Here is a 27224-nt window from a genome sequence, read left to right on the forward strand (position 1 = left end):
AAAAATCAATCACAACACATAGGTGATATTTCAACAATAAGAAAATATTTTGGGGGGCACCTGGGTGGTTCAAGCAGTTAAGCATCAGACTCTTAACTTCGAGGCTCAGGTCATGATCTCAGGGTTCTCTCTCTCCCTCTGCCCCTCCTGCCATCCCCCAACTCAAGTGTGCGCTCTCGGAAGGAAGGAAGGAAGGAAGGAAGGAAGGAAGGAAGGAAGGAAGGAAGGGAGGGAGGAGAAAAGAAAAGAAAAGAGAAAAAAAAAGAAAAAAAGGAAGGGAGGGAGGAGAAAAGAAAAGAAAAGAAAAGGAAAAAGAAAAGAAAAGAAAAAAAGGAAGGAAGAAAGAAAGGAAGATTTTTCTGAGAACACATCTACAAAATTATGGTGAAATCTGGAGAAAATATAATTCTTTCACAATTTTTAAAATACATTCATTTGTTATGGAAGTGGGGAAACTACAGACCTCTAATGTTATGTAAATTTAAGCAGCATTTAAAAATATACATATTTGCATTTATCTAAAACAGAATAAATAGTGATTCGGCTGCAAATAAAAATTATTTTATAGAATTTTGTCAAGTTACAAGTGGCATTCATAAAGGACTTGTATACAGAATATATAAAGAACTATCATAACTCAAGGAAAACCATCTAAATCTCCCAAAATGCTAAATGCAATGTGGTATCCTTGTCTGGATCCTGAACAGAAAAAGACTTTTATAGAAAAACTGAAAAAAAAAGAGAAAAAAAAAGAAAAACTGGTAAATACAAATAAGATTTATAGTTTGGTAAATAGTATTGTTCCAATATTAATTTTTTAGTTTTGACAAATATACCATGGCTCTGTAAAGTATTAACAGAATAACCTGACAGGTATATATAGGAACTCTCTACTATTTTGCAAATTTTATGTAAATCTAAAATTATTTCAAAATTAAAAATTAAAGGTGGGGGGCAAAATATTGGCAAAAACCTTCACCAAAGTTGTGTGGATGGCCAATAAGTATATGAAAAGATTCTCATCACTAATCATTAAGGAAATACAAACATGTACATAAATATTTACAGCATACTATTCAAGGCAGAAACAACCCAAATGTCTGTGAACTAATGAGTAGATTAACAAAATATATTATATCCATATAATGAAATATTATTTGATTATATAAACAAATGAAGGAAGTACGGATACATACTACAACATGGATAAACCTTGAAACCGTTATGCTAAATGAAAGAAGGCAGTCACAAAAAAACACATATTATTCCATTCATATTAGGAAGGTGGGGAGGAGGAGAGAGAACAGAGGGGTAATAGCTAAACAATGCAAGGATTTTTTTTTTCCTGAAGTCATGACCATATTCTTTTTTTGTTTGTTTTTGTTTTGTTTTGTTTTGTTTGTTTTTTTCAGTTTCTTCAAAGAAAATTTTATTGGAGAAATGTCTTTGTCACTTTCCTATTGCTACAATCATCAATTCCGACACTGAGGGTTTAAAAGAAACAAATTTACAGTCTTCCAGAGATTCCTGGGTGACTCAGCGGTTGAGTGTCTACCTTCGGCTCAGATCCTGATCTCAGGATCTGGGCATGACCATGTTCTAAAACTATGATGACAGCTGCACCTATCTGAAAATACACTAAAAATCATTATTTACACACTTTAAATGGGTGAGATGCATGGCAGGTGAATTATATCTCAAGAAAGCTTTTTTATTTTTTTTTTAAGGTTTTCTAAAGCTCCAATAAAGCTGTTTTTAAAAAAGTAACTAGACCGGCATCTGCCTTCGGCTCAGGTCATGATCCCAAGGTCCTGGGACTGAGCCCCAAGGAAGGCTCTCTGCTCAGTGGGGTGTCTGCTTCTCCCTGTCCCTTTGCCCCTCTCCCCTATGTGCTCACTCTAATAAACAAAACATTTAAAAAATATAAATAGATAGATAGAAAACTAGACATCAATACATGTCCATTGGATGGCTTAATAAATAAAACCAACAACTCCAAGTGTTGACCAGGACGCAGACACTGGAACTTTCATGCATTGCTGATAGAAATACAATGCTTGGGAAAAATAGTTTGTCCGTTTCTCATAAAGTTAAACTTACTCTTATCCTATATCCCAACAATACCACACTTAGGTATTTATCAGGAAAAATTGAAATATATGTCCACATAAATTCTTCTATGCAGATATCTGCAGCAGCTTTATTGAGAATTGCCAAAAACAGGCAGCAACTCAAATACCCAACAGTTGGGGATTGGACAAAGTTTAGCACATCCATACAATCAAATACTTCTCAGCAATGAAAAGAAAAAAAACTATGATATGTGGCATATGAAATATGCCACAGCATGGCGGCATCTCAGAATCATTATGCTTAATGAAAAAAAGCCGTACAAAAAGACTGCACACTATATGATTCCCTGCATAGGACATTCTGAAAAAGGCAAAGCTATAGGAATAGAAATCAGATCAATAATTACTAGATGCAAGGCTAGTCAGAGGAGCCTGACTACAAAGAAGGGACAAGGGAATTTTTCAGCATGATGAAAATGCCTTTATTTTTATTGCAATGGTGATGGTGGTGATGGGACTGTACACATTAAAACTCCTTGAATTTTACACTTAAAAAAGGTTAAATCTTACTATGTATAAATTATACTTGACTTTTTAAAGTTTTGTCCAACTTTAAATGCAACTTGATTTTTTAACTACTAATATAATGTTGGTAGGTAGTGTAAACTACTACAATAATTCTCAAAATAAAAAATGCAAGCACCCTTTGGCCCAGCAGAAATAAAACAGATCACAAATGTAAGGGATATTCTTTACAGAACCATGAATACTCTGAAATAGTTAAGCACACTTACACAGACACCTCCACACACACACAAGGGAGCTCCTCGTGTACTGTTCTAGAAAGATCTCCAAATCATATTTTTATTCAAACAAGCAGGGGACAGATGTACAGATATAATTTGGGGCAGGGGAATACATTTTGTATGGGTCTATATATGGTTTTAAAAAAAATCTTTGGAAAAATAAATAAGCAACTAAAATCACTCATTACCATTAGGGCACTGGGAATTAGGCAGATATGGAACAGAAAAGGAAGTAACACTGCACTGTGAACCTTTTTATACTTTTTTACATATGAGGTATGCAAAAAAACTAAATAATATTGAAAACACTAATTTTAAAAATGTCTAGTTTAAGTACAAATTATAAACATTTTTGGAACACTAAAAACATTCCAGAGACAGAAAACATTATCATGTACACTTACAATGCAAGTTAACTTTCAATTACCAGAAGATAATGAGCAATCTACATAAGAGACTATGTACTTAACCTTTCTTTTTGACCCCAGTATCCTACAAAAATAGAAGAAAATAAGGAGTATAAGAAATAGAGAACAGAGGATGTTGTAGAAGGAAAAGGTATAATTTTTTTAAAGGAGGAGTAAATGAGAAAACTTAGATTAAAAAAAAGTCAAGAGTTTGGTACACCTTTGAACAGCCTCTATCTTTCTGTCCTGGAGTGTTACCCTCTTCCAGGGTAACACTACCCCTAAAGTAGGGATTGTTATTTTCTAGGTCTTATAAGAGCCAAAGGGAAAGAAATAGGTCTTCTTGCCACAGACACAAAATGACACACGTCCTGGGAAAATGAAGGACTCAAAAGCATCATTTAAACACTGATACACACTCAGCACAACCAGAGCATCTGGATGAATTATTTTTGGATTTCACAAGCACTTAAGAGCCCTGGAAATTTCACATTCCAAATGCAGCAATCTGCCCTTTATTCTGTAGTTGAAACTGTGAAGTACAATCCTAAAATGGTGTTAGAGCTAGATAACTTCAGATAAATACTATCTTTCTGCAAGATATAGGCTTATGAATCAATTCTTAGCATACCCAAATAAATGTTTCTCAATTCTGGTCAAATTTTAGTCCTATCAGCCCCTTTCTGAACAGTGTGGCCAGACAACAAAGTTCATTAGTTCATTTACAACCAAAGCTGTCCTCATGGCCAGGTAGAGAAAAGCAGAAGTGTCCAGAACGTTTTACCCTCCAAATTGTTAAGACTAAATTTCAAAAACTAAAACCCATTCAAACCTAGTCTCTGGTAGTGATCTCCCAAAACTTTCCCCTGGCTTTTCCAGTCAGCACTGAAAACCAAAGCTCCCAGCTATGTTCTTATACAGAAAGGCTAAGTATCAAAGTAATTCCATGTTGAAACTTCAGAAGCAATGGAAATAAAAGGCAAGCCAATTCTGTGATTCTGACAATCCAGCAGATGACTGGTTGTGCTACTGCTGATTAGAAGTGGTTACTATCCTCAATATAGAACAACTTGAAAGGCCTCAAGCTAGCCCATTCTGTAAACCAAGGAACTCTTAACTAGACTTATCACTAACATTTCTCTTCAACTGGCAAAACTCTCCAACAGCGTACTTGAATATTAAAAACAAACAAATAAGCAAGCAAAAAAACAAACTAAGAACCAAAAACCAGGGCAGCCCCAGTGGCCCAGTGGTTTAGCGCCGCCTTCGGCCCAGGGCGTGGTCCTGGAGACCCAGGATGGGGGGGTCCCCCGTCAGGCTCTCTGCATGGAGCCTGCTTTTTCCTCTGCCTGTGTCTCTGCCTCTCTCTCTCTCTCTCTCTCTCTCTGTCTCTCATGAGAGAAATCTTGAAATAAATAAATAAAATCTTAAAAAAAAAAAAAAGAACCAAAAAGCAATACCAAATATTTGGAAGAAGGCATCAGAGGGTATCAAGACAATAAGTCATTTACATCCTTAATGCAGTGTCTGATAACAAAATTAACAATCAATAAATATTAGATGCTATAAGACAGGCACCTTAAAAGGTAGAGTTAAAGCAATAATAGCTAAAATTTTTGAAAGTGATCTATTTGCTAAGTACCTGAATCTAATTTAAAAATAGACCTTCTAGCCCCAGTCTAATAACCATCATAAAATTAGACTTTAAATCTGAAGCTCATCTCTAAAGTATAAGCTAACGAGGTATTGTGAATAACAATTTTTAAAAAAACCCTAAGCAAATCAAAATCTCATTTTGTAAAAGTCCTTATTAACAAACAATACAGATAATACCAAATCTCACTGTAGAGGGTGTACAGTAGAGTGGGGAAAAAAAAGTATGGGCTTTGAAATCAGATAGCTATGTGTCCTTAAGCAAATTATTTAGCCTCTTTGTATCTTAGTTTCTTCACTGGTAAACTGAAGACAGCATCTCCTACTAAATTCAGTTGATGTTTAAAAAAAAAAAAAACTAAAAAAATTAAAATAAACACCTCGATTTTCAAGCACATAACTGACAGTAAACATCAATTGCTTTTCTATATCTTTCCTCAGCTATAGAGTTATGTTCTCCCTAAATACAAAATGAAGAACAAACAACACAAGTCAAAGTATTTATATATTATTACATTGACAGGCAACCTGAAACAGTGAATATGGCCCTTTCAAAAGGGCTGCATCATAAAAATAATTCTTAAAGATCATTAAAGGCATAATATATAGATTCATTTACTGCTGCATCTTTCAATTTTGAACATTTATATTATGAAACTAATTCAAATTCCTCTCCAAATTCTTCAAAAACAGTCATGAGATGTCTATTACATTCTTACTCCAATTATGCAAGCTTCTAACTATATGTCTAAGTTCATACAGCATTCAAATTTAAATACAAAATGATGATAGATCTCAATAATCAAAAAAGAAAAGAAAATTGCATCCACTCATAACATATAATTACAAAGATTTACTTTAAAAATTGCATTATGATAAACACCCTTAGAACATATGCACATGTTACACACATGGAAAGACTTTGCCACTTTTGAGCACTCTTGAAAGTAAAGAATTTGAGGTTCAGCTTTTTTACTCAAAATAAAATGATGAAAACTATTTGAGATACATTGGTGTAGATGAGCTTTTACACAGTGGTACTTTGAAGTCAGAAAATGCTTTAACAAAGAAAATCTCTTTATAAAACCCAACATGAAGCCCATGCTTCTAAAATGATCCAGAAAAGTATTAACCTGGACAACCAAATAAAGAAATAATTTGAAAACATGGTTTTACTGCCTTACATGCACCAAAAGGAGGCATATTTCTATAAAAGCTACCAGCCAAATGTTAAAAGGATCTTAGTCTATTATTATCTTTATAAGTGGTTCACAATTTCTACTGGCACTAATACTTTTGGCTGCGCCAGTGATAGTAATGTCTTACATAGTATAGACTTCTCCATCTGTGAAGTACTTTCTCATATATTATACTCATTTAAGCCTTACAATCACACTGAAAAATAGATAAGGCAGACAGTGTACCCTATTTTACACACCAGAGTAATAACTAAGGCCAAATGAACGTTGCCAAAGTCAGACAGAGTGAGGGCTGTAACATAGGTCCTTCTTTTCCAGCAACACTTTCTCTTTAGAAGTATAAATCCCAAAAATGAGTGGTAGCATTAGCGTGACATCAATGCAAAAAAGGTACACACACAAAGGCATTAGTACTCTCAATTTCTTTTTCTTCTTGGATCCTAAAGAGATTGAATCTGTAACTTAAAGTATCATTGATCTAACTTAAGAGAGGTTAAAGTCTAGATAAATACAAAGTTCAGAATCCAGTGAAAGCAAATGGCTACATACCCAAATTTAATCCAAAGCAACAAAGTGAAGTCCAGGGCTTAGAAATTCATGTCATGCCTAGAATTCAGGTTTTACTTTTGACTTGCCTCTATGGCTGACATAAGTCATGGTGACTAAGTAAAATTCGAAGCACTATCACCTAACCAGGCAATTCTAAGAATCAACTGGGCATGGTCTTAAAATAATCATGAGCCTAAATTAGGTTACAATGAAATAAAAATAATTTTCTAAGAGTTAAATTTTAAAATTGTACCAAATTGGATTGGACCTCATCGATACTGCTTACTGAATTACAGGAGAATGTCTGCCATACACTTCATACATTAAAACATTTATTAAATGCTAAGGTCTTTTAAAACCTCATGGAAATACAAGCATCAGTAAGATTTCACCTTTAAGGAATTTTGCAGTCTAAAAAAATGAGGTAAGATGTATATAGCTAAGAATTATGAAATAATTATCAGAGGATAATTGCCTTAAAGAGATGCACAAGCTAAAAATAGTAAAGATCCCATAAAGAAAAATTCAGCCTCTTGCCCCAGGGACCAGAGAAAGCTTTATGAAAGAGGAAAAAAAATCTGAATTAGTCTTTAAATTACCAGGACAGATGTGAAGGTGGGAAAGGAGCATTAAATGAAGAGCTACTAGCATGGGTAAAAAGACAGAAAATCAAAAGCTTCACTTGCAGGACACTGATAAGGCCTGAGAAGGATGGCAGTTGGAATGGAAAGAAGAACGAGAAAGGAAAATAAACTGATGTTTTCCTTCCCAAACCCCACAGTTAGCTTTTTACAGAATCAGTTCAAACATAGGAGTTTACCCAGAAGATAATGTAAGATTATTGTTCTCTGTGGTTACAAGTATCATTCTTGACAATTACCATCCATATAAATGGGTTCTACTTGACAAAGAGAAATGAGGCCTCGGGTTTCTTCCTCTAAAATACCATCCTAAGTAAATAGATCCACAGCATGTCTCTTCTTATAACTTTGATCTTATAATCAACTGAGAAAAATAAAAATGAAGGGAAATGGAAATTAGGACCTAGCCTAAAAGCAGAGAGAAAGAAAGATAACCATGGTACATAAGTGTGTAAATATTTTTAATGCAGTTATTTTCATAATCAGCGGGGGAGAATGTTTATCCAATAAATTAAGAAGAACATTCTAAGAAATTATTCTAATCCTCTGAAAGAGAGGAGAGGGATTAGGCATTTTTTTTAAAGCCCTGGACAAAAAAGAGTAAATATTTTATAGTAAGTCATTTAGCCTATTTCATGTATAAAGAAAACTATACGATATACAAAGAGCCAGATTTTAAGGCCCAGATTTTATGGATATTTTTTTCTCATTTTTCCTAAAAAACTGCACCCAACTTGATGAGAATTTCGGAGTGCTTTCCATCAGACTTTTCAAAGAGTGAAGAGGAGCTGTTAGGTTTTGTTTTTTTTCTCTTTCCTCCATGTTATTTTGTTGCAACCAATTTAAAGGTAAGTACTGTTTTCCTGAAAAATTCATTCAATATGCTTAACATCTCCCTTTTTATTTTTTTATTTTTTTTTTTATTTTTTTTTACATCTCCCTTTTTAAAAAAAAAAAAAAATCACAAGTAGAAATGTACAAAATACTGTATAACACGTTTTGAAGTTTCAAATTAGTCTTTGACCCTTTCGGAAGACTACATTAATTGTTTTTATAAATGAGATAACACCTCAAGAGATAAAAATTGATTATCCTCTAAGGAAAAGTAGCTGAAGAACAGTAAACGCTGGGAACATTTCTATTTGGGAGTAAGGAGTTCGGATACTATGTACATTGATGTTGATAATGTTTTCATTAGTATTTTCTACAAAGTTTCACTTAACACTGGCAAGACACTGTTGCAAATTTGAAGTAGTAACTCCCTCCTACACCCTGAGCAGAGCATATGCTCTCCACGAAGCAATTTCACTTCTAAACTTCTAACCCCCCAAATCTCAATGGAATAGTCTTTTCTTTAATACATTTGATGTAATTTATTACCACACATGTACAAGTTATATTAACTAATTATTTAAAAATTTGTGTAATTGCAAAGAAGTTAACAGCTACGGAAGACAACGCCAGAGCACATTACAAAAAGGAAAGATGATAGACTCGTGCAAATTTTTTTGGATGTGAGATAGAGCAAGGTAAACAACTTAGTAAACAAATTAAACAGTTTTATCTCTGAGTCCAATTTCAAGATTTAGATAATGCCTATAGTCATTTTAAATAAGATAAAGTAGCAGAAAAAATAATTCTTGAATGTAAATTTAATGGAAATTAGGGTGTTTGAGTACAACACAAAGCTGCTTAATTGAACTGAGCGTCTAGCATGCGCCAGGTACTGGGGCCTGATAATAACCGAAGGGCTTAACGAATTCAATAATTTCACTTTCTTTTGCCTTTTTCATAATGAAAGCCTAATTCAGGAAAGAAATTTTATTAAAACTTCTCATCTAACTCAGGATTCCTTGAAAACCTAGAAAAAAAGCCAGATTTTCCAAAAATTTAGGCTGGAAAACTGAAGACAACAACCTAGACAAAAATATATCCTTCCCAGGAGCAAAACTGTAGGACTCAGAAAAACCATACTGGGTGAACACTAACAGACAGACAAAATAAATAATACATATTATATACAGTGCCTTTAAGATGCTTTGTTAAAAGTTATGTTACTAATAATATTATGGAACAAGATTTATTTTCTCCTTTCATAGTCCACTTGTAAAGATCACGAAGAGATATTCTACTCCAATGATTAAAAAGTCCTAGTCCTTGTCTGGCTATACGTAAGAAGAAAAAATAAAAGACTGACAAAGTAGCTCTGTTTTTGTTGTTTTAAATAATAATGAAACTAGGCTGGGGAGAGTCCACTCCTCCACCTTCCTCTGTGTAAAGATACCTCTTCAGTAAAATGACTACAGGCTGCAATTACAAAAGAGTTAAATCCTTGAACTCTAAAATCAGTTGGAAGTTCTCATTAAGGGCCCAACAGACAACCCAGGAAAGAGAAACTTAATGTAGATGTTGGCAGATTGAATTTAAATTAAAAATCTCTTTAAAAGAAAAACTTAATGTGTTTAATGCCACCAAAAAAAAAAAAAAAAGGTAAAATAATAATCCATATTCTGTGCCCCTACTTCTCTTCAAACAACTCTTTGGCTTTCCTGACAAATTAAATTTCCTCATTTACTTTGTCCTCACAGTCTACAGTCAATGGACTATAACATGTTATTCCTTTTTTGTGTTTTGTTTTATTTTGATTCCAGTACAGTTAACAATGTTAAATTAGTAAGACATTATTCTTAACATATTCCTAATATAAAATGCAAAAACAGTCATGTATCTTGCCCTTACACCATATTTGATCATTTGAACAGTCATGAAAATAATAGTCCTTTATTTCAAGTATGGTACTGAGCAACTGCTGGTCCCTCTTCCCCCCAAGTTTGTTTCATTTCGAACTGATACAGGGATCCACCTCCATGTCCACCCCCATGTCATTTCTAGTCCAGTGCACCCAGTCTAGTTGAGGGTCAAGCACATCAAAAGCTGTAGCTGTCCTCCATGACCTTCACGTTCATCCTAACACTACAAAATTGTGTTTTCAAGCACTATCTTGACTCACTGCCTGGATTCAAAAGGTTCCAATGATTCCTCATTGCATATCAAACACACTAGAAATTCTTAACCTAGCATGATTAAACATTTCAAGCCTGTAAGCAAACCAGAAGGCAATGAAACACTTTTTTTGGTGACCACTAGGAAAGTCAGCAAGATATTTCTTATGGAGTATATGCAAAATATGAAGGAATTAACAGTTTCCGTCTAACAAAAGAGAAATATATAATTAAATGTTCCATCACATAAGCAGAAAACAGCCTTGCTAAGAATCAGTGATTAAATGTGTCCTATAAGCAGCTAGCTTTCTAAATATACAGTTTGAATGGTTCTGAAGCTTTTACTGTATTTGTTAGCAAAATAAATGATTAAAATTATTTATTTATTTATGAAAGTATTTAAGAAATAGAACACAAACCTCATGGGTTAACTGAATTGAAAATCAGTGTTTTCATTTCCTATATTATTGAACACATAGCCTTCATTCACTAGTAGTACGGCAGGTATTTCTGAAGTAACAAATTTCTTTTCTGTCAAAAAAAAATTTTTTTTCACCAAGTTATCTTACCTTGAAATAAAAAAGAAATGGAAATATATGACATGTGCCAAGAAAATTAATTTACAATATGGGGGACTACTGCTCTTCAAAAAGTTCCTAAGTTCTCGTTTTATGAATTGACTAGTAACAGACTATGGAATAGCAACTGTAACATTCTTAACTGTAATCACTGAAGAATTCAAGCAATTTACTGACAATTCCTAAAAATCACCATACACATAAATAAATTCTGAGTTAGAATAATACTGAGTGAAAAAGAAAAATAATGGTCAGATGACTTAATATTCTGACCAATCTCATACACATTTCCAACCTATCTTTTCATTCTGAAGTTTTCTAAACTGTAGAGTAGACCATTCAAGAAAGTTAATTATTTAATCGAATCTGCTCAGAACTACATTATAAACAACTCCAAAATTCTGCAGTTATCGTATACTTGACTGAGAAAAATACAGACTTTAAGGCATATAATTAGAAATAAAGACATTTTTGCTTTTGGAAAGAGCCCCTTGAAATTATAAAATTCACTCTTATAGCAAAGCTTCATTCACTCCTCACCCTATCAAATATTAAAGAAGAACTTTCCACTTCTCTTGAGGTTTAACTGGTAACAGTACTAAATAGTCACCCCACACCCACACTCTTCCAAAAATATCTGCATTTTCACCTACATGAAGGTCTAAGAGAAAGGGCAAACTTTTTCTGTGAAGAGCCAGACAATAAAATGTTTTAGGCTTTTGCAGGCAACATTGTTTCTGTCAACTACTCAACTCAACCTCCAGCATGAAAGCAGCCACAGACAAAAGGTAAAGAATGAACGTAGCTGTATTCCAATAAAACTTTACCTACAATACCGGGCAACAGGTTGATTTTGATCCAAGGGCAATAGTTTGCTCACCCTAATGTGGATGATCAAATTCTGTCTCTGTCAAAGTGGAGAAATTCACATAACTACTCTTGTTGTTTACGTCACTCAGGAGTCCAAACTAGATCAGGAATTTTCAACATTTTTTTAATCTCCTTTTTATAATTAAAATTAAGTGTGCAAACCAGGGTAGATTTCCAGGTCTCCTCAAAGGCCTCTAAGAAGTCTCCTGGGGCCCATCTACAGCTCTATGGGACAATGATCAGCTGGTTCCTAAGGTTCCACTCAATACCAAGAACCAATTTGGACACAGGTTTTCCTCACTGTCACCTTAGGCATCATCAGAGGATGAGAAAACCATTCTACTGGATTAGGGGCCTTCCAGATACTCTAGAAATCACACTATCTCCCTTCCAGGAAGGAGCAATTATGTGTCAAAATTAAAACTAAAGAACTTGTAGGGCAGCCCTGGTGGTGCAGCAGTTTAGCGCCGCCTGCAGCCCAGGGTGTGATCCTGGAGACCTGGGATCGAGTCCCACGTCAGGCTCCCTGCATGGAGCCTGCTTCTCCCTCTGCCTGTGTCTCTGCCTGCCTGTGTCTCTCTCTCTCTCTCTCTCTCTCTCTCACGAATGAATAAATAAAAATCTTAAAAAAAAAAAAAAAAGAACTCGTAGAAGACAATGAAGTTAAAATACTCCTCTATGTATTTAATATATCTCTCACTAAAAATCTATTAAAAAAAAAAAAACTTACCTACAATAAGTTTTATTACAGCTTACTTTTTCTTAAAGTTTTACAATCAGTAAGTTGCGTAAGATTTCAATGGAGTATATTTAATCTATTCTTGACATCACCCCTTAATATATTTGCCTGTAAAGCATTCTATGATTAAAAAATAGTCTTATCTGCTAAAATAGGTCAAGGCTAGGATCTCTACTTAGTAACAGCAAATTAGTTTTAGATACTAGAATCAAATTATAACTTAAGTCCGTCATTAATTTAAATTACTGTTCCTGATGACAGTCAAAAATCTCAAAGTAATCAAAATTTGCATAATAGTACAAAAATGTCACAGGAGCCCAGAGAAAGAATTTATACCCTGTGTTAAATGCCAGTGAAAACATCATGTAAATGACAGTTTAAAATACTACCACCAAAGTGATTAAACTCACAGGGAGGCAACTGCCTGACACTCAATAAAAATAACTTTGTTCCACAAAGGTACATGTTTCTATAAAATAGGAAGACTTGGGCAGCCTGGGTGGCTCATTGGTTTAGCACCACCTTCAGCCCAGGGCGTGATCTTGGAGACCCGGGATGGAGTCCCACATCAGGCTCCCCGCATGGAGCCAGCTTCTCCCTCTGCCTGCGTCTCTGCCTCTCTCTTTCTCTGTGTCTCTCATGAATAAATAAATAAAATCTAAAAAAAAAAAAAAAATATATATATATATATATATATATAAATCAATAGTTACCACTTAGAAATAATTATATTTAAAAGTTACATTGATATTCAATAAATATCATAAATAAATTTGTATATATTTATATTTACACATGATGCTCATGCACTGGTATTGTTATGTCTATTTTCAGATAAGAGACTGCAGTTCAGAAAATAACCATACACCTAATAAGCAAACCAAGAAGTTAAATATATCTCTGATTCCAAACCATAACTATAACATAGCTATATATTCCAGTAAGATTTTCAAAGAGATCTTCCTGAGAATCACTGCCTCAATTTATTACAATTATCTGCTTCCTATGCAAAGCAAGTTGGACAAATACTATCAGCTCATAGTTCATTCATCTTAATCTCTTTCTTTCCTACCTTTCTGTAATATGGCAGTTTATAAACAAAATATTTGATTTTTTTTTTAATTTTTATTTATTTATGATAGTCACACAGAGAGAGAGAGAGAGGCAGAGACACAGGCTCCATGCACCGGGAGCCTGACGTGGGTCTCGATCCCGGGTCTCCAGGATCGCGCCCTGGGCCAAAGGCAGGCGCCAAACCGCTGCGCCACCCAGGGATCCCTAAACAAAATATTTGAATTTCTAGCCTCCTTTGCTACTAGTAGTCATGTAATAAAGCTCTGGCCAAAGACAAGTACTTGGAAAGGGTTTTCCTTCAAAATAAAAATGAACTCCTACCAAGAAAACATTCTCCCTTCTCCCCTGGTTGGTGGTGCAGCTGTCATCTTGAGACTTTGGAAACTAAAATCACACACTAAGTAAGAGACTAAGCCAGTTTCCTTAAGGACACCTTTGAGCATCTGAACCAATCTTACACTACCTACCCTAGATTTCTTTTTGTGTGAAGAAAATAAGCCCATCGCTAAGGCTATGCATATAGTTTTGGGTAACCCCATAGACTAATGCAATCCTAACACAATTTATTCTATGAATCAAGCCTATGAAATTGACTCATGTTATAAATCACTTCGGTGAATTTGCCACAAGGCATACTAATGATGAAAAATTATCTAAGGGAAAGGATCAAGAGAGTAAATGAATACTAATTACTGAAAAAATAATAATAAACATGAAAGTATTAAATTATTAACTATTTTTCTTAACTACGCATTAAATTACTTATGCCAGAGACTGTTAAGGAACTTTAATACACATGTACACATTTAATCTTCACAACGAGGTAATATTACCATATACAACCAATGTAAAATTTTTATCAGCCCTTAACAAAAGTAACAATAAAACAAAGCTAATTTACTTATTCTGAGATTTTCTATTTTTATAATATTAAAATGCCCTTTCTTTTACAAAATGGGAATAGTGGAGAATGAGTTTACATTCGTTTTAACATATTTAGTTGGCAAAATAAGTAACAAATCAATGTCAGTGCCCCAGTGTTTCATGAAATTTTAATAGCTGATGAAATCCGAAGGCCTGAAACACACTAAAGTTAAGTAACCTGCCCAGGACCACAAAGCAGCGTGTTTGACAACAAAGGCCAAGATCATACATTACGACTAGGTTACATTAAGGAAATCCACTAAATGAATTCAAAACAACTATTCTGTGAACACAATTAAAGATATAAATGTATAACTACAAAGGAAAATAGCCACCTCAGAATAAAGTGTGAACAAGGACTTCTAAAGCAAAATGACAAAAATTAATAAATAAAATAAAGTGAAATGATGTCAGGAAATGACAGATGTTGGCGAGGATGCAGGTAAAGGAGAACCTCTTACACTGTTGGGGGGAATGCAAACTGGTGCAGCCACTCTGGAAAACAGCATAGAGGCTCCTCAAAACGTTGAAAATAGAGCTATCCTACGACCCAGCAATTGCACTACTGGGTATTTATCCCAAAGAAACAAATGTAGTGATCTGAAGGGACACCTGTATCCCAATGGTTACAGCAGCAATGTCCACAATAGCCGAAATATGTAAAGAACCCAGATGCCATCCACAGATGAATGGATAAAGAAGATGTGATAGATGTGTACACACACACACACACAATGGAATACTACTCAGCCATCAAAAACAATGAAATCTTGCCATTTGCACCAATGTGGATAGAACTAGAGAATATTATGTTAAGTGAAATAAGTCAATCAGAGAAAGACAATTATCATACAATCTCACTTAGACATGGAATTTAAGGAACAAAACAGAGGATCATAGGGGAAGAGAGGGGAAAATTAAGACAAAATCAGAGAGGGAAATAAACCAAAACAGACTCTTAATCATAGGAAGCAAACTGAGGGTTGCTGGAGGGGATAGGGGGAGGGGATGAGGTAACTGGGTGATGGGCATTAAGGAGGGCACATGATGTAATGAGCACTGGGTATTATATGAGACTGGTGAATCACTGACCTCCACCTCCGAAACCAATGACACATTATATGTTGATTAGTTGAATTTAAATAAAAAAATTAATTAAATAAAGTGAAATTACTTTATCATGTTACCTCCCACAGTTTTCTCTGTATAATGTAGATTTAAACCATACCAAAGAAACAGAATCAAGATAGGAATTCCCAAATCTAGGTTTGGAGATTCATACTGGGAAGAACTTTTGGGTCTCTTCCTATATTTTCTGCCTCTAAAAGAGGTCTGTGGTTCCCCTAATAGAAGGAATAGGAATAGGTATGCAGATAAAATGTGCCTCTTGAAGTCTGCTCCTCAATTTCTTCCATTCTACAAAAGTAGGGGGATCAAACCAAAATTTAAATGCAGCCAAACTCTCCCTACCTCAATTCTTGGCATTTTATGCTACTGCATTTCATTATTTTAATCTCTCTTTTTTTTTAATATTTTATTTATTCATGGAGAGAGAGAGAGAGGCAGAGACACAGGCAGAGGGAGAAGCAGGCTTCACGCAAGGAGCCTGACATGGGACTTGATCCCAGGTCTCCAGGATCACACCCTGGCAGAAGGCAGCGCTAAACCGCTGAGCCACAAGGCTGCCCTAAACTCTCATTTTTTAAACTCATTTCTAACTATTTCAAAATGTATAGAATCGATCAGTTTCTTAATACAATAGTATAATTTAGGTAGCCAAATATTTCTAACAACTTGGCCACCTATTTCCTAATAAATTCCATGGTGCTTAAAACAGAATTTGTAAGACTGCAAAATGTATGTTAGAGGTGTTAGAAATCAGAAATTTAGTGGCTTGAATAATTCAAATAGTTACTTATACACAGAATAACTGAAAGAATGTTAAAATACATAGGTTTAGTCTACACCTACATATTCTTACATTTTTTAAGACTTTAGTTATTTCAAAGCCTGGCCAGCTCTTTTCTTTTTTCACTTGTGGCCTCAAATCTAATTTATTATTGAAAACATGAAACAGGGGATCCCTGGGTGGCGCAGCGGTTTGGCGCCTGCCTTTGGCCCAGGGCGCGATCCTGGAGGCCTGGGATCGGATCCCACATCGGGCTCGCGGTGCATGGAGCCTGCTTCTCCCTCCGCCTGTGTCTCTGCCTCTCTCTCTCTCTGTGACTATCATAAATAAATAAAAATTTTTATAAAAAAAAAAAAAAAAAAAAAAAAAAAAAAAAAAAGAAAACATGAAACAACAACAAAAATCTCTTAAAATACAGAAACTAAATGATTTATGTTTTTATAATTGAAAATAGTAAATACTTTCAGACTTGCAGTTTATTTGTAGTTATCTAAATATTAGGTCCCATATTTTTAATGTATACAAATATAGCATGCATTCTCCAGTATTTACGATAGATAGATAGATAGATAGATAGATAGAAAGAAAGAAAGAAAGAAAGAAAGAAAGAAAAAATAGGTAACTATTGGAGGCAAGAGACCATGGAGGTTGGCTTTATAACTGAAATATAAAGGTGTACGTATGAAGGAAAAAAACACTGGTAAGGATATTTCTGCTTTACACTGATTTTAAAAGAAATTCCTTCTTTTTTTTTTTTTGGTGGGGGGTGGTTCTAATAAATAAAAAACTCCTAAAAAGTGTACTGACCACACTCAGCTTACATAGTATTATCACATCTATAAAAGTAACAGTGCCTCTGACCAAACTTCAAACTTCCTTATACACACCCTTGCCTTTTCCTTCCATCCACCCCCTCACTCCCATGAAAAGTAATACTTTAAATAATTTTTAAGTTCACAAGAAAGGAAAAGAGGGAGGAGGGAATCTACCACCTTATTTTAAGCTAGACTGACTTCCTTAAGTTACTACCACAATTTCTTTTCTATTGTGCTTAATGTACATGGAATACCTTATTTTCTGCATGTTTTTTCTTATACCAAATACACTAAACTACTAAAATTCAGGATTGTGAAACATTCAAAACTGGTAAAATAAACTGCATCTTGTGAATGTCTACAAGATAGGAATAAAAATGAATAAATAGTCAAAAACTTATTTTAGCTCTTTGTGTTTACTTATCTATTAATTAGTGTATTTTAAATTTCTTCCAACTAATATATTACTTTGACCATGTCATTAATGGTCCAGTGCATACAAGACATTTAGCAAGAAAAGGACTAGGCCCTTTAGTAAGACCAAATCACTAATCAGGAAAAAGATTATTTTTCAAAATATCTTAATTTGTGGTCCCTTATCAGAGTCACAATAAGATTTCAAAAGCTACACCTTTCTTACTTTTAATTTTGAAATAACTTTAATAGTTGAGGTCCTATATACACACCTAGCTTCCCATAATTTAACAAAATAACCACAGTAAAATTTTACCTATTGTCCTAATTATGTTTTTGGGTTTTGTTTTGCTTTTTTTTTTTTTTTTTTTTTCTGGTCCAGGCTCTAACTCAGAATCTCACATCTCATTTGGTTATCACATGTCCTTAGTCTCAATCTGTAACAATTCTTCAGCATTTTATCCTTTCATAAGCTAGAGAGTTTTTTTTAAAAAGACGTTATTTATTTAAGAGACAGCACAAGGGGGCAGGGGGCAGAAGGATAAGCAGACTTACCATTGAGCAGAGAGCCTGATTGATGCAGGGCTCGACCCCAGGACCCTGAGACCATAACCTGAGCCAAAGTCAGACACTTAATCAACTGAGCCACTCAGATGCCCCTAAACTGGACACTTTTGAGTACAGTTATTTTGTATAATGTCCTAAAATTTGAGTTTGTCTAGTATGGTCTACCATTTAGGTGGAAGTATTTTCAGTAAGAATACTATCACAGATGTGCCCTTCTCAATGCAGCATAATGTTGATGTGTCTCATCACTAGGCGCATCCGGGTGGCTCAGTCTGCCTTCAGTGTCTGCCTTTGGCTCAGGTCATGATCCCGGGGGTCCCAGGATTGAGTCCCACATTGGGCTCCATGCTAAGCAGGGAGTCTGCTTCTCCCTCTCAGCAATTCCCCCTGCTTGTGTTCTCTGACTCTCTGTCAAATAAATAAAATCTTAAAAACAAACAAACAACAGGCCCAAAGTGGAGTCACTTGTGCTAAACCCATGTAGTCAAACCAAGGCTTCATAATTCATCTAATGGCAGCTTCATTAGGAATTAGGAAATTCACTTTCTCCAGGAATTTAGTCTTAACTGGTCAACATCAATGAGGTAGTTTGCCACGTAGACCTTTACATCCCCCAAAAGAAAGTTAAAGTAATCTGTTCCTCATTATCCCTTCTCCCTTCTGCCTTCCATTTTTCTACAGCTTCTGAAAGCTCCTTCCTGTTTGCTAGATGGAATACGGATTCATGAATCATCTAATAAAGCCAATTAGATCCAAATTTACTCAATATTGTTATTTGACAGTGGTGTGATAAATGATTTACCTGGTTCATTTGGTATCTACCAGTTTTCCTCAATATAAGAATACACTGATTTCCCCTCTATGATTAATCAACTTTGGGAAGATACTTTGAGACTATGCAAATATTCTGATGATACCTGATATACGTATATTTGTGTATATACATATATACATATATATACACACGTATACACACATATATATACATACATACATAATTTCTTTTTGAAGATTTAATTTATTTGAGAGAAAGAAAGCACAGACATGCGAGTGCACATGAGTGGTGGGAGGGGCAGAGGGACAGCATCTTAAGCAGACTCCCTGCTGAGTGTGGAGCCCAAGAGAATTTAAAATGCAAGGTCTAGGGGCACTGGGTGGCTCAGTGGTTGAGCGTCTGCCTTTCAGGTCCTGGGATCGAGTCCCACATCAGGTTCCCCACAGGGAGTCTGCTTCTCCTCTACCTGTGTCTCTGCCTCTTTCTGTGTGTCTCTCATGAATAAATAAATAAAATATTAAAAATAAAACAAAATGCAAGGTCTAAACTTCCCACGTCACAAAACTAACCCCACCATGACCACATTAAAGGTAAATCCTCTCACAGATTGAAAAAGAAAACACCTGAGTACAGTAAGAAATACATAGGGTAAATAGTTCAATAAGCAGTAGTTAATTAGCATGTGAGACCAGAGGTGGGTTTTTTTCTTCCTGAATAGATAAAAATCCTAACAGTCAAAATAAAGTAGTAATCAGCCTGTTTTTCTCCCTACAAAGGCTGACATTATAACTACTGAACATACTGTAACTATACATTTCAATTTATGAAAGCTACAAAAGAGCAATAATACGTAGTACAATTTGCTTCTCCCTCCTAACTTACTAGTCTGTCTAAACAAAAAGGTGCAGGGGAATAAAGAACCATTCTCACTCACTATAATCATTACATTGTCCTATCATAAGACAATTGTGAGTTTTTATATAAATAAGTCCATTTTTCCTGCTTAAATTCAGATATTCCTCAACTCTTCCAAAGGACAGAATGCTTGAAAAATCACATCATTACAAATTAAAAAATATTAACATGTTTGGCATAATATGATAAGTCAGATATTTCATATTGGGTTCCAAACTGTAGAAGTAGAAGATATCAAAGCTTAAGGAAAAAATAGTATAAGATAAAGGAAAAACTTTAACAAAAAAAAAATTTTCAACAACTGAGAATATTGTCTTACGAACTAGGAAATGTATGTCCATCATAATCTCATGCCATGATCAGGCTGTAACAGGCATAAATATGCAGCTAGTTTGGTACAATGAGTAGCTGATACAAATGTGCACACATTATGCCAGGCTGCCCAACAAACTCTACGACTGCAACGATTCTAGCCCATGTCCACTGTGTAACTCAGGCTCCCAGCTATCTCAAGCCTTAAGAAAAGACATCAGTCTTTAACAGATTTCTTGGTCTCCTCTTTCCTTCCTTCAAACCACAACCTTCTATACTCCAGTGGAATCACTCCCCATCCCCTAATCATTCCCTTGGTTACAAGTACATGGAACAAAGGTCTACACATACTTTCTTACAATCACGTGTGCTACTTCTATGACAGGTCAATCTGGAATATCCTGCATGTCCCCTACTCCACTGGTGGATAATTTCCTAAGATTCAATACATGCTTGTCTAAGAAGTTCACAGCCTCTTCAGTGTTGGCAGAGGACATCTCATCTAGAAAGTCCAAGACTCTTCAACAGCTGGTACAGCACCAATGAATCACATCCTACTTGGAGAATACAATACACTGGTGAGTTACTTGAGAGACGGAGGTCTTATTTCATCTGTGAATGCCCAAGGCTTGGTAGAAAGTATTTCAGTAAACTGTGCTACAATAAAAACTACTAGTAGACACTGCACTAATAGTAACTGTACTTTCAGTCACTCAGTCCACAAACCACCTCAGGAAGCTAATATCCGTATTTTATGTATAAAACTACCTGGTGCCAAAAATGGGATGAGGAGAGGGAATGGCCCATAAAATTTAGATATCAAAGAACTATCATCACATTTCCCTATGCCTTTAGTCTAGATCAAAGTTATTTCAGGTAATTTTAAGTCTTTTTTTTTTTTTTTAAGATTTTATTTATTCATGAGAGACACAGAGAGAGAGAGGCAGAGACACAGGCAGAGGGAGAAGCAGGCTCCATGCAGGGAGCCCGACGTGGGACTCGATCCCAGGTCTCCAGGATCACACCCTGGGCCGAAGGCGGGGCTAAACCGCTAAGCCACCCGGGCTGCCCCTAAGTCTTCTTCACTAAAAGAAAAAAAATTTTCAAATGAGTCAAGAAGAAACACAGTCTGTGTTTTTAAAGGGCTGTTTTATCTTTACCTCAGATAGTTAACTTGTATCTGAAGTCTATCCCACTGTTACTTTACGTGACTTGAATTTCAAGTATCAGCAAAGGCAGACCTACTGTTATCATTTAACTCCCCCCAAAACCCACTTGAGATAAAGCGGTTTTTAAAATTAAAAAACAAAAAACAAAAACAGTGAGTTTTCTTATGAATCAAGGAGTCTTTGACCTGGAAAATTAACTTCCCAAAGATGGTATATCCTCCCTTTCTTATGATAGTGGTCAAAGGTTGTAAGTTTATTTTGTTATTTCACAACATTTCTTGAAAGGAAAAAAAAAATGAAACAAGTTGGCAAGTCCCCTTCCTTTTCCTAGTCTTATTTTGTTACTATTTTTTTGTAACTGTTCTGTTAAAGAACAGGACCTCGGAAGAACTGCATTAAACCAGTCCACATACAGCACTGCAGTTGGGAGAGATTCATTTTCAGCCTTAGCCAAGATATGCAAAGCTAATTATGGAACTGCTAATTACTAATTGTTTAAAAGGTTAAGGCAACTAAGCTTCTATCAATATTGCAAAAACAAAAAAAAAAAAAAAAAAGTCAATTTTTACCATGAATTTAAGTACTCATTCAATGTCACATGCTAATACAGTTTGAAATTAGTATTTCAGTAAATTCAAAGATCATTGTTATGAAGGGTAAATAAATGCTTGTGGCCAAACAGGAATTACTTAGTAAAATACAGTTCGCAAAACCACACAAAGATCGTTTAGTTGTGTTTTTGTTTTTTTTTTTCAACAAAAACTACTTCAAAACCAAATATTTACTACTAGAGCCCTAAGATTTGCTAAAACATAATCAAAGTTTAAGTTGTCAAATGAAAATATGAAACTGTTGGTAAACAATGATAAAAAGAAATTCAAATGGAAAACATAACTGTATTAAACATAATTCTTTCACTAGATTTAAAAGTTATCTACCAGAGATACTGTTTTGTGCAGATTCTCATAATTTAAAGTTCTCTGGACAAAAGGTATTTTTTCAGCCCTCTCACTATGACTAAGTGACTTTGCAAAGAATGAAGTCTTACACTGCTGCGAGACCTCAGCTGACAAATTCATGAGTTAACAACTAAATCAAAAGGTTCAGGAGCCAAAGAAATTTTCAACAGTGAAGGACAAAGTAATATTATTAATGAGGAAGAAATGAGACGGAGCTGTTTTACGCACACCATTAAAAAAAAAAAAAAAACTGTTACAGCTACTAGCTAAAAACATATCAAATTAGATCTTAAAAGAAAACAATTCAGCAATAGAAGATTCACCTGAAAAACTAAAATCATGCACTTAAACACTCTACAGAAGCAGCTACAAAGGGTCTGAACTCAACCAGTTAATAAAATGGTTTAGAAAAAGCATTTTATTGTTTAAAGCCTTGGGGGATAAAGCTGTTTGTAATTTATTTACATCTTTTACTTTACTAAATTGCTTCGGTGACCAAGCTTTTCATTTAAATGATTAAAGCATAAACCCAAATAGTTTAATAAAGCAATTACTTAACAGTCCTGTTTTTCAATATAGGCGCTCTGAAAAATATCAATACAACGTTTAGTGTTCATTATTTTCAAGGGATTTGTTATTTAGAATACAGTAGCCCCATTGACTAAAACTTAGCCAGGTTTCCGAACACGTAATACGGGTCACATATTGAATCAAAGATTTTTTTCATTCTCTCAGAATATCAGGTGAAAGAGTGACAGGGTCTTAAATCTAAGTATGCATGATTTGGCTAAAAATTCAGGAAACTTTATTTCTCCTTACCATTCTGCCTGTGTAATGTGGCTAAATAAAATAGGTTCCCATTTTCCAGGTGTGTTTGGAAGCTCCCTAATTTGCAGTCTCTGTTTACACTGGGGCTCTCCCCACCCCTAAATTCTCTTCTAGCTAACTTCTTAGGTTACACTAGTAACATCTCTATTAACTTCTAGGCAACTGATTGACCTAAATACGAAACTACGTCTTTTCAGGGTTTGAAAGACAAACTGGGATGGTGGGGATTTTTTTAAAAACCTGGATTTTTAAAAAAATGTATTTCCTCTATTCTTTTAAAGCATCTTCCTTTTGCCTATAAGGAGAATCATATGAAGTCCTTTATCGAGTCTATCCCGTAAAACAGAAGGAAGCATGACAGCAAAACTTTCCTAATTCATATCCTTCTGTTTGTGACATCAAGTTTATTTAATACATTTACTTTCCTCATATTACAAAATTCTTTCTAGCATTAATGAGAAAAGATGGGAGAGAAAAACTTCCAGCACTCAATATACAGTGAGTGTTTACATTACCAAAGCACTCAATATAAAAAGCACCTCTACACACACACACACACACACACAATTTAATACATTTCAAACTTTTAGAAGATTGTTTTTAACCAGCCAGGTGAGGATGGGAAAACATTCACATTTCAAGGTACTTTCTCTTTAAAATAACAATAAGCAACCGTGGAGTTTGCATTAGTAATAACCAAATGAATATCAAAGTTAATGCAGCTGGCACTTAACAATGTTCAAAATGTTTGGTAGCTTTCTCCAGGTTTACTTTTTCTATAAAGGTTTGGTGGGGGGGAAATGTGCTGCTTTCCGATTATCAATGAAGCTTTCATGTTGTGGTGTTAAGAGTAACCGGCCCACTTCTGAATCAGGCCAAGTTCTATGCTAGGTCAGTTTTTATTCTACACAACTGGCAGGAGGAGAGGAAAGTTTAACAGTTCATTTATTTGGCACAATCCACATGCTTTCACAGTGGAGGTTTTGTCTCTTCCAGTCTTGTTTGGTGACCACCACCTCCAACTGATAGTAGGTTTCAAGTCATTGCTGTTCTAACTAATGAACCGAAGGCACCGCTCACCCCGTCTCTAATTTCCACTAACGGCCTATGACATCATTTTCTGACCCGCCTTGCTAGGTTCTAATATTCTCCACTTGCCTTGCTAGGTTCTAATATTCTCAGCCTATGTGATTTCATTTGGCACTTCAAACACTGAAAGGAACTGAAATCTGCTTTTCTGTCACACTACCACTGAAAACGTGCATTTTCACATGCAGAAGACTGATTCAACTGACCATTTTTAAACAAACAGTAGAGGAAGAAGGCACGTGGGAGGCAGTGCAATGCCCAGGACCAACACCAAAGCAAGAAGACACTGCTTGGTTTTGATAAAATAGTCCTTTAGAATTGGCATTTTCTGGAAGTATAGTGAAATGAATACTCTCATAATATTATCAAACATCTTCCACTCTTTTGGTAAATATGGTGCAACCTACGATCCCCCAGATGTGATGGCCCCACCAGGAAAAATGAAAACTCATTAACGCTACCAGGTGCCATTCTTGGGCCTTGTCCAAAGGCAGCCAGTGAAAGATTCTATTTTATTCTGTTCTCCCCACATTAAATAATAATAATAATCAACATCAGAGAAGGAGAGCATTTTGGGTTGGAACAGATGGCATCCAACACCTAACAAGTGAAGCAACTCCTTCCAGCGTTAGATCCTAAATGTCTGATGGTCCCACAGATCAGGAGGGCTTATTGGTCTTAAGAGGGTTGGCAGCAGGATCCCCTGCAGTCACCATCCCAATGCTTAGGAATATGTGTCATTAACCAGTCTGCAACTAAAAACAAATCAAACCACCACATTTTTCATAAAATTTCACCCTCTCTAGTCCAAATCCAACATCATCAGCAACCGCTCCACTTAAAGAGGACAAATAAACCTGAAGGTAAACGGCCCTATAAAGGTCAGCAGACTTCTCTAATGTTGACAAGCCCCTGCAACACCCAGGGCATCCGCAGGGCGCCCTGAAATCAGGGGTGCGCTCGACCGGCGGCTCCGCGCTGCGATTCAGACTCCGAGCACGAGCCCCGCTGACCGACCTTCCCGCCCCGGCAAGCGGGACTAAGTAGACACAGCTCAACCCTCGGCTCGAGGTCAGCGGGGATTTGCCCTTCGCAGAGCCCTGCGGGTTTCCTTCCTACAGGCCCGCAAACACCCAAGAACCTCACGCCCGGGAGGGGAGGGGGGAGGAGGGGACGGGGAGGAGGGGAGGGGGGAGGAGGGGAGGGGGAGGAGGGGAGGGGGGAGAGGAGGGAGAGGAGGGAGGGCAGGGCCTGCAGCCCGCGCAGGAGCGGGGCGCTAGGGGCCGGCGACCCCCCCACCTCGCCAGGCTCAGAAGCCCCGGGGCGCCGAGGACGCGAAGCTCCTTGGGAAAGTCCGTCCCCGGGACACGGGGGGGGGGGGGGGGGGGGAGGGGGAGGGGGGGGGGGGGCCGGGACACGGGGGGGGGGGGGGAGAGGGGGTCAGTCCCCGGGACACGGGGGGGGGGGGGGGAGAGGGGGTCAGTCCCCGGGACACGGGGGGGGAGGGGGAGAGGGGGTCAGTCCCCGGGACACGGGGGGGGGGGGAGAGGGGGTCAGTCCCGGGACACGGGGGGGGAGGGGGAGAGGGGGTCAGTCCCCGGGACACGCGGGGGGGGGGGGGGAGAGGGGGTCAGTCCCCGGGACACGGGGGGGGGGCGGGGGAGGGGGAGGGGGGCAGTCCCCGGGACACGGGGGGGGGGGGAGGGTGTCAGTTCCCAGGACACGGGGGGGGAGGGGGCGTTAGGCGGGGGGGGAGGGGGGAGACGGGGTCAGTCCCCGGACACGGGGGGGGGGGCGGGACAGGGTGGGGGGAGCCAGTCCCGGACACGGGGGGGGAGGGGTGTCAGTCCGGGACACGGGGGGGGGGGGGAGATGGGGTCAGTTCCCGGGACACGCGTGGGGGGGGGAGGGGTGTCCAGGACACGGGAGCGGGGGGGGAGCGGGGATCAGTCCCGGGACACGGGGGGAGGGGGAGGAGGGGGCCAGTCCCGGGACACGCGTGGGGGGGAGGGGGCCAGTGCCCGGGACACGGGGGGGAGGGGGAGGGGGCCAGTGCCCGGGACACGGGGGCGGGGGCCAGTCCCGGGGGGCAGCGGAGGGGAGCGGCGGGAGGGCCGGGCCGGGCGGGGCGGGGGCGGGGGGCGGGGGCGGGGCTGCCGGGCGGGCGCGGGCGCGGGCGCGGGCCGGGCCGGGCCTCACCTGCGGGGTCCTGTCCGCCGGGTTCTTCATCACCGCCTGGCGGAAGCTGTTATCCACGTAGGACGCCATGTCCCCCGTGGGCCGGGCCGGGGCCGCCCCGCACGCCCGTCCGCCTCCCGGCCCCCGCCCTGCGCGCTCCGCCCGAGGCTCCGCGGCCAAACCGCGGCGGCGGCGGGGCCCCGGGGGGGCGGGGGGGCGAGGGGGTCCCCGCGGGCGCTCGGCGCCGGGAGCCGCGCCGCCTCCGCCTCCGCCTCCGCCTCCTCCTCCGCGCGGCGGGCGAGGGCTTCCCGGGCGCCCTCCTCCGGGCCTGGCTCGCACGCGGGCCGCGGTCGGGGCGGCGGGGCACGGGCGGCGGGTCCGCGGGCGGCGGGTCCGCGGGGCGGAGGCTGCGGGCACTCGGGCCGGTCGCCCGCTCGGGGCTCGCTCGCCGCCGGGGTCCGGGTCCGGGTCCGGGTCCGGGTCCGGGTCCGGGGTCCCGCCGGGGTCTCCGCGTCCTCGCGCCGCCGGCTCGGTCAGGTCCGGGCGCCCGCCGCCGCTCCTAGTCTCCGGCTACGGGGCTCGGCCGCGCCTCCCGACTGCTGCTGCATCCCCCCGGGCCGCCCCTGCCGCTCGCGCCGCCGCCGGGGGCTCGGCCGCCCGCCCCCATCCGCGCGCCCGAGCGGAGCGGCCCGAGCACCGCCCGCGCTGAGCCCCGGCCCGGGGGCTCCGGCAACTTTGTGCGCGGCCTGCGGGGGGGCCGAGGGCCGAGGGGAGCCGGGG

The 27224-nt window shown here is 38.7% G+C and overlaps 1 protein-coding gene across 10 annotated transcripts in view; it reads right to left on the reverse strand.

Annotated features, from left to right (window-relative positions):
• Positions 1–26653, reverse strand: part of RAPGEF2 (Rap guanine nucleotide exchange factor 2) — a 240832-nt gene extending 214179 nt beyond the window's left edge. For 6 of the 10 annotated variants that reach the window (XM_041738103.1, XM_041738098.1, XM_041738102.1 and 3 more), the window contains exon 1: positions 26466–26652. In XM_041738103.1, the coding sequence (XP_041594037.1) occupies positions 26466–26534 (69 nt within the window). In that variant the 5' untranslated portion in view covers positions 26535–26652. Of the gene's footprint in view, positions 1–26465 lie in introns of all 10 variants that reach the window. The other 4 variants (XM_041738094.1, XM_041738095.1, XM_041738096.1 and 1 more) reach the window with 1 other exon arrangement.
• Between the last annotated feature and the right edge of the window lie 571 nt (positions 26654–27224).

The sequence above is a fragment of the Vulpes lagopus genome, chromosome 23, assembly GCF_018345385.1.
Source record: "Vulpes lagopus strain Blue_001 chromosome 23, ASM1834538v1, whole genome shotgun sequence".
NCBI lineage: Eukaryota > Metazoa > Chordata > Mammalia > Carnivora > Canidae > Vulpes > Vulpes lagopus.